This window comes from Sinocyclocheilus rhinocerous, unplaced genomic scaffold, assembly GCF_001515625.1.
Source record: "Sinocyclocheilus rhinocerous isolate Xijiao unplaced genomic scaffold, SAMN03320098_v1.1 scaffold682, whole genome shotgun sequence".
In the NCBI taxonomy this organism is placed as follows: domain Eukaryota; kingdom Metazoa; phylum Chordata; class Actinopteri; order Cypriniformes; family Cyprinidae; genus Sinocyclocheilus; species Sinocyclocheilus rhinocerous.
The window spans coordinates 683,176-691,920 of record NW_015642528.1 but is presented as its reverse complement, the minus strand read 5'-3'; the positions used below and the strand labels follow the sequence as shown (position 1 = coordinate 691,920).

The following is an 8,745-nucleotide window of genomic DNA, read 5'->3' as shown; positions in this document are numbered from 1 at the left end:
TTTGTACTTTTACATCAACAACTGTCATATAATTCAGTAAGCAAAAATGTATTACGGTTCAGATGCTCTAGTGTTAGTTTAGATACGAAAGCCTGCACGTCATTTGCAATGCATTCTTTCATCTTCAGACATCCAGTAGGAAGGTTTTACATTGCCAACTCTAATACGGCACATTTGCATGTCTGAATTCACAGATGACTAGATTTTTGAACGGCGGGCTGCCGAGGTCGTGTTTGACAGCAGCCAAATTTATCAGAGCAATCTGACTTTTAAATGTGTGTGTCACCAATACGATGAATTGTAAGGGAAACACTGATGGGGCGAATTGAATAAAAGTGAGCGAGCTATAAGAACGGAGGGGAAGTATGTAGAGAAGTGATTTACGGCTCCATTATTATAGCACAGGGATGGGATTGGACCCACCATGACAGCAGTGTAGATTGTGTTTTTTTCTTTTTTTTTCTTTCCCTACATATGTTGAGCTCGCTGGACCGAGACTGGATCTTCTCGAGTTACATGCACTGCTAGGAAGACTGCTGTTCCTCCAGCTGTTCTTTCTCAGTACTCTTCTTGCGCTACACATGTTGTTGGATATAAGGGACAATGAGGTGCCTCAAACAAGTCTGAGGCTTGTCACAAAATCAGGCTGTTTATCAATCCTCATGCAATGTGTTTTCAGCAAGCTGTGTTGAATCCACATTGGTTTATGTGCGAGGGTTGAGGATTTAGGCTTACACTAAAACAAATATCTGTTTATGCTTGCCATTTACACAAACACATAGGGGATTCCCTCGGAGGAAGCGCGGGCCGATGCTGTACTTTGGCTTGTGGTTGGCTATAAATTTCCATAACCACAAGCACATTATTCAGGGGTCCCAACTTGTTTACATTTTTCAGATCTTTCCAGTGATTTGAGAATATTGGTTAGGATAACAAAACAAAACAAAACAAAACAAAACAAAAGACTTTTGACCAATTCATGAATGAATCATTTAGAATGAGGATGAGTCAGTTTGACAGATTCATTCAAGAGTTACACCCAAAAATTAAAATTATGTCATCATTTACTTAATGTTGATAACCAAATTATTAATTAAGTTGAACTGAAACAGTTTAATTGTCAACATCCTTTGAAAAATGTTCTTTTGTGTTCTACAGAAGAGAGAAAGTCATACAGGTTTGAACGACATGACCATTTTCATTTTTGGGTGAACTATCCCTTTAAAATTAACGGACTCAAAAAGAACAGTACAAATCAGACTATAACTCGCAAGAAAGTTTTACTCTACAGAAGAGCAATATTTAGCCTATTAAATGTTTTAGGTCAGAGCATAATTAGAAAAAAATTACTTTTCCAGGCCTGGAAAACACAATTATACCATGGGAACCCTGATTCTTGACCCACCGAGTGAACAAAATCATGTTTGTGTTTGGGTTCAGCATGCACTCTAAGCTCAGTTAAGGAAGTGTATTGCCGTGATCGATTTCTGCCGGGTGGCTGTGAGATACCAAAGGAAAGCCCTCTAAGCATGGAGGAATTGTTACGGAGAGGAAACGTGAGCGAGGGTGACAGGCAGAGGTGGAGTGCGCAATATTAAAGGCCAGGGCTGTGAAGGCAAAGGTAGTCTTTATTAGGTTAGAGGCGCTCCGTAAACTTGTTACAGGCCGGTGTGTTAGATCTCATTCCCCCGCAGGGGCATGCTGGGATGGGGGCCCTGGAAAATGTCTCAGGGAATGTATTTTTTCCCCATAACCAGTTTAGTGCCAGCCACCCTCCAAGTGTTCTCCATCACTTAGCTTCACAACAGTTGGGGAACAAACGCATTAGAGAAAAATTGCCTCTGCAGTACATCTGTTCTGGCTGTCTATCGAGGGCCCAGGAAGATCTGCTACCACAAACCGAGAATCTGATATTAACTCTAATGTGTTGCATGCTTTTTTCCCCATTCATAAGCAACCAATGATAAAAACATTATTTTAATAAATGGATGAATAAATAATTAAAATTTACTTTTTTTTTTACAAAAAGTCTTAAAAAATGATTACAGTTAAAAAAAAAAAAAAAAAAAGAATAAATAAAACAAAAATATAGATAAAAATTTATTACATTTAAATATAAAATGTTAAATAAAAGTTGCATTATTTTGATGAATGAATGAATGAATGAAATATGATCAAATTAAGGGCCAGATTTACAAAACAGGGTAAATTAGCGTTAGCACGCAATTCTATAGAAGCGCCGATGGGAGGGGAAAATTCTGCGGTGCAGACTGCTTTAAGAATGCTTTTTTTGGCTGTTAAATAATGGAGCAAATACCAGTATTTTGACGAGTGCAAACGTTAGTTTATCGTGTTGCGTGATTCATCTTAATACTCTTGCCCATAAATTTTGCATCTGAAAGGGAAACTCCAACAAATGCATATGCAATAAGGTCAGGTGCAAAAATAACTGTCCACGCCTTTTTAGCGCTAATTCTTCACTGCACGTCTTTAGGAAATCCTGACAGTACTATTTTAATGCCAAAAGACGGTTTGCGCTGGCACAAGCTGTTAGTAAATCTGGCCCTTAATGTTCAAATTATTTTACATTTTGTAGGTAATAAAGTGGCTTTTCTAAACCTTTGCAGCATAAATCATGCATACAAGTCTTAATTTGATCAGTCCATTTGAGTCTCACCTTCTGCACATCATATGCTTTAAACTCTATATCTACACACTCTCATGATGCTCAAGATCTTTTTCCCACATTAGGATGAAATTTCAATCTGAAAATTAGTTATAACATACTTGGTGTTTTTGTTCTCCCTTTCGTCATCTGGACACTAAGTAGGCCAAGACCACCAGTGGTGCCCCCTCAAAATATTTCCATGAACCAGAATAATGGCTGGGACGATGTTGGCGAGTGACGGCATGGTGCCTTGCATCTAATTGGCAGATTTATTATTATATAGGAGTGCTGAAAGTGTTAACAACCCTTATAGTGGTTACATAACGCCATGCATGAATAGCTTCACAATTACCCTTCCGATATGCTATGCATTACATATGCCGGCTGTATGAAAATGTGTCCTCACCGAGACAGCTTGCTAAACGCCCATTTTGCCTTCCCTTTAACATCTCTGTAAAGCAGAGCATTTAATTGAACAGTGCCTCGACAGAATGCCGTAATATGCGAAGTATGCGAGAAGCTCTGTGGGTCTTGCTGAAAGTGTCAGGGCCACTGTGTTTGTAATACACAGATGTCATCCTATTAATTCGAGGGAGAATAATTATAAGACTATAGAGCACCCAGATGTCACCAGCACCTGTCTTTATGAGCACACATGTATGTGTGTGTCGAATATATTTGAGTGTCACTCTGTTAACACAACAGAGAAGCATGATGCTAGATTAAATGGTGACAGCCCCCGTTTCTGCATTAGCAATTCTAATGTCAGATATGAGGTTGAATTGTGAAGATATTAAAAGCAGCATCAGACGTAAAATTCATAAAACGTCCTGATAGTGTGTTATATTGAACGCTGTTTTTAATAGGGGAGGGATTTGAGCTCTCGCAGCACCATACGTGGCTGTGTCACTCTCTCTTCTATTCTGTTGGTTCAACTGTCATGAATTTCTCGTGGAACGACTGCCAAACCGCTCATGGGAGAAACGTGTGAAAAGCCTGTCGCAATTACTGGCGCATTTGCACTTCGTGCCGGGGCAAGTTTTTGGAACACGCACAACCCGGGCGAAGCCAAGTTTCTGTGGCGACCCACTGACAACATGCAATGTTCCCACACACGCACACATAAACAAAAAAGTTTGGCTTCTTTAAAGCTTATTCACAGTATCGTTTTGATAAAATGACTTGAATGTGAATTAGCTGGGGTTTGCCTCCCTCGCTACTGACATAAACTGTATATCTGTTCACTTAAAGATCCTCATTGCAGCACAAATCCTTTTTAAAATAGCTCCAGAGTCCATTGTTGCACTCTGAAAATGGAGGACAGCAATTTCACCACAGGCTTAGTGCAGCAAGAGATATCAGAAGTAAATTCCAAGAGGAAAATGGTCAGATTAGAACGTGTCCTAAAGGAAAGGAAATGTCATTGAGATCAATGTTATTGACCCATGACTCAGATGGAGTGGTGGAGTGGGTGAAAGAGGTCGGAGAGACTACTCGGTCACTTTGAACTTACCGCGCACATAAAGGATGTAGTCAGCGTACGTTTCGCCCACAGAGTTGGACGCCACACAGCGGTAAGTGCCGTTGTAGGACTTGTTGAGGTTCTCGATGAAGAGATCTGAGCCAGTGATAACCGCGTGAGACGGCACGTCATCATCCACTCTCACCCAGTTCACCTGATGAGGCCTGGATGGAGACACAGAGCAGAATTGGCTTTGCTTTAGAGTTGTGTAGCCAGAATATAGTTTTTTCTCTGGCCAAGGGATCTCTTACTTAGGCAAAGACGTTGTCTGAGTACCATGTAATGTTTTATAGGACAATATATGGCAGGAAAATTCTAAGATGCATATAAACTCGAGCAGTTCCGTCTATTTCTGGAAAATGTTTTACAAGAACGTTTTACAAGAAAGTAGGAACTTAGTCTTGCTAATATCATGATTAATTCAATGTGTTATTTGCTGTTTCTTGGTAATTTTTTTGTGAAATCCACTAGCAATTTCTTAGTAAAAAATAGAATCAAAGTGAAACACCAATTTTTTCAGTATATATATTGATTAAATAAATGAATTAAATAATTAATAATAATAATAATAATGATAATATAATAAAATAAGCTAAAAAACTATTCTGCAATGATGAAAAACTGAAAAAAAAAACAAAATATAGAGAAAATAAAAATAAATTTAAAAAAACTTTATTCTGCAATTACGAACAACTAGGAAAAGCATGGCAACATTTTTTTTTAAATGACAAAATATAGAGAAAATAAACAAATTTAAAAATCCCAAGTATTTATTGATCAAAAGAACCATGCGAGTAATTCCATGGACACAACAGCTTGTATACATGATTTTGAGTTCAGCAAATCAGACTTTTGTTTTTGTGTGTGTGCAATATGTTATCATGTTAATGTGCGCAATTTGTGCTGTCTGAGGCTAAAAACAGCTATGGCCCTAACCTCAGAATAAAATGATCAGTTGCGGTCAGTAACACAGATTGTGGGATTCGACCAATGTCGCAGCCTACGGCATTGGCAAATGAACTTCATTTTGGCGAAGTTACAAAAAGCGAAAGGCTGTGATTTTCTCTTGTCTGCCTCAATTAACTGCCACTGCGAGCTATCTCCTTTTGTTCTCTAAACACCTGAGCCGGGTACACAACAGCCTATTCTACTTTCACAGTGATGAGTTGAATGAGCTATAGCCACTGTGGAAAAATAAAAGAGGCTCTAAACTCTGCTCGGCTCTCACAAGTTTCAATGGCACTGCTGCAGTGTAGTTATTTCCCAAGAGCATCTGAGGAGGTATTCCCTTGTTGTTCTGGTTTTTGTGTCAGTGTTTAAACTTGTTACCATTCTGTTTAAAAGGGGAGAGAGGGGAAAATACAAAAAAGCAAAACAAAAAACCTTCACAGCTTCGAAACAAAGGACTGGTTCGCGTTCAATAGCAGTTGATCCTCAGCCTCCGAGGACGGCAAAACAACATTTGATGGCGAGCAGCGAGTGGGGAATCTCAAAGAGTCTCAATCTGAGGTTAAATATACATGCGTGGCATAAAGATGCAGACGTTCCTGATATGGAAAGGGAAAAATGACCTAGAAAAAGTGCCTTATTGAGAGGAAGGCATGGGGAAAAACACACAGTGGAGGGGCTGCAGAGAACCTGGCGTGAGGCGGAGAATACAAATGGGATGGCAAGCCAAGCCCTGCACTGTCTGACAGTAATGACTGCAGCCCCTCTCCAAGCTTTAATGAAAATGACTTCCAATTTTCTGCTCACTGTATTGATTGTATTTTCATCTTTATTAAATGAATTCGGGTGGCACCTCGTCTGCCCGCAGCATTTCGGTTTGGGGATGTTATGGGGCTTGCTGAATATAAAAACACCAGAATGGCTTTCATTACATGTGCTCAGACAATGGACAAACATTGATAATTCACTTTATGCTCATGTGCAATGACCACAGAAAATATGTGGACACTTTTGTGTAAAAATGTATGAATTTCACTGCATTAGATATCAAACCAAGTGGTATCTGTAAAAATAAAGAAATACATTTTTTTTTTTTATTTTGGGACAAAATAGGAAAAAAATTCACATTTTGGGGCCACTGTATATTTTTCAACAAGGGCGTATGGAAAATGAATGATTAATATTGCTGGAAAAATAACATGTCCATCAAAAATGTATTTCAGCTTTGTAACTCCACAAGAAATGGCTGCATGTTCAATTTAATTAACTAAATTTAACAAATGCAACATTTTTTTTTGGTGCAAATTTTTAACCAACTTTCAAATTCTATCACACACAATTGTTTTTTATTTGTTGTGTTGAGACAACAAGAATTATTTCCTATGTTCTTAACCTAATTCTGGACATGTCGGAAATTTATTTAAATGTTCTTTTTTTAAAAAACTAATACCACTCGTCCATGCAGTTTTATCTAATCAAGTTCTCTACTAAATGAAATGTTTTTATTAATTTCATGTTGTGTACCCGATAAAGTAATCAACAGTCCATTTTTGGTAAAAGGCCAACATATATAGTGATGCATGTGCACGATCAAATTCAGCTGAGATTTTGCCCAGCATCCTTCTCAATTTCATTGTGTAGGCAAACTAAATTAAAGCTCGTACATCAAGAATAAAATAGATTTTTTTGATTAAATGCCTCAAATGCAATTAAGCAATATAACAAAATATCTTGAAAGGCTGCTTGACCAATTAGATCAGGACCAGAATTGTTATAAATTAATTCCACTGAACGCCTTGTGATGGCGGTGAAACGTTTGGCTATGGGTTTTGGTAGAGGACTGTTCTCATAAAAAGCCCATGACCCTGACTCATCCGTACCAGAACAAACAGTTGAAAAGTTGCTAATATTGTCAGAAATGGAACACACGGGAGAGAGAGGTGTCTTACTGTGGTTTGCCTTTAGCCTGGCACGTCAGTTCCAGATTCTCGCCCTCTCTAATCAGGCCCTGCGGAAACTCCACCTTGATCGTCACCTCAGGTTTATCTGTGGAGGAGAAAAGTAAAGCACATCAGCGTCTTGTGCCCTCGGGCTGCATGAAACTTTAAACAGCCTTGGCTTTGTTCAACACTTATCGGATTGTTCTCAGTCATTTGGTTTGACTCTTCAGCATTACCATTGTTTGATACAAAATGTGCACATGCTTTTTTTCTATTAACCTTTAGAGTCATTTAAACATAATCGATACACCCTGATGTTTGCCGTGTATACAGTCAGAAGTCATGACATCACCGATGTCCATATTCAAGCGCTCTCAGCATTGACCTTTCTGCTCCGTAAGTACTGCCCTTTCTCATATCTATTAAAACGACTGGGCGCTCAATGGTTCTATTCTCCAGTGACTGGCAGCAGGTAGCCCGCTGGCTTTTTGCACCTTGCGTCAGCCTTGCCTCTCAGGCGTAGCTGCTACATTCAGCATGAAATGTGCACTTCTCCTTGGCAAGTCTCAGTTCTTTTCCAATTCAGCTGGGATTAGACTTCCTGCTGTGTTTGTACAGTGCAGCAGGAGGGGTGACATTCAAACTGACGTTGGACACATAACTAACGCTCTCTCACATCGAAGTATCCAGCGCCGTGTGTCTCGACACCATCGGAGGGTAGGATCTGACACACAGATTCAAGCGGGCCGGTCACTCGCTCCACATTTGTGTGAACTCCTTGCATAACCTTATTACACCTGTGTGCCAATTTCTGGTGTCTAATAGGATTTTTCGGTCTGTCTGGCGGTCTAATGACATGATGAAACTTAATGGCAAACAGCTTATGTAAGAAAATCATAGAGACATTTAGGACCCTTGGCATTTAATGGACTACATAAGGCTGTTGTGCTGCTGCTTTTGTAGAACATTCCTAATATCAGGCAAATACTAAATAGGCTCCTGTTTGCCAGGTAGTGTTTCTACATATAGGTACATGACAGGCAAAAACAGGAAACGGCTACCTTTTTGTTATACTGAGTGCTAATGAGTGCAGCGAGAATATAAACCATAAAAGACACAGAAAAAAAAAAACAGAACATGAAAAACACTAAAAGGCAAGAAAGTGTTACTGGCCTTTCATTAGGCATAATGGATACAAGAACAACAGTCAGGTGTGCCAAATAAAAAGAAAAAAACAATAAGTAAATAAACAAAGCAACAGAAAAAAAAAGTCTGCGCAGCCTTTGCCAATAGTAATTCTAATAGAATTTATATAGGGGTAACACTTTACAATAAGGTTCCATTTGTTAACTATTTAATGCATTAACTAACAATGAGCAATACTGTGACGAGTGGGGGCGGGGCCGAGAGCCGTGGGAACGGAGCGAGGCCGGTGGAGTAATTGATAATGAGCGACACCTGCACCACTCACCGGTCTCGAGTCTCACGGAGGAGCTCCGGAAGGATAAAAGGGAGGAGTGACGACCGTGTCGAGCGAGAGAGGACCAGGCCTGGAGTTTATTTTGTGTTTTGGTTTTGTTTGTGCTCCGCGAGGGGCTGCCGCTTTACTTTAATTTTGTGTTTGTTTATTTGATTAAAGTATTTGAACGTTCGCCGGTTCCCGCCTC

The 8,745-nt window shown here is 39.4% G+C and overlaps 1 protein-coding gene across 6 annotated transcripts in view; it reads right to left on the bottom strand.

Moving 5' to 3' along the window:
- Positions 1-8,745, bottom strand: part of LOC107756106 (cell adhesion molecule 1-like) — a 328,363-nt gene that overhangs the window by 42,035 nt on the left and 277,583 nt on the right. For all 6 annotated transcript variants that reach the window (XM_016573093.1, XM_016573096.1, XM_016573097.1 and 3 more), the window contains one exon: positions 4,182-4,354. In XM_016573093.1, the coding sequence (XP_016428579.1) occupies positions 4,182-4,354 (173 nt within the window). The remainder of the gene's footprint in view (positions 1-4,181; positions 4,355-8,745) is intronic.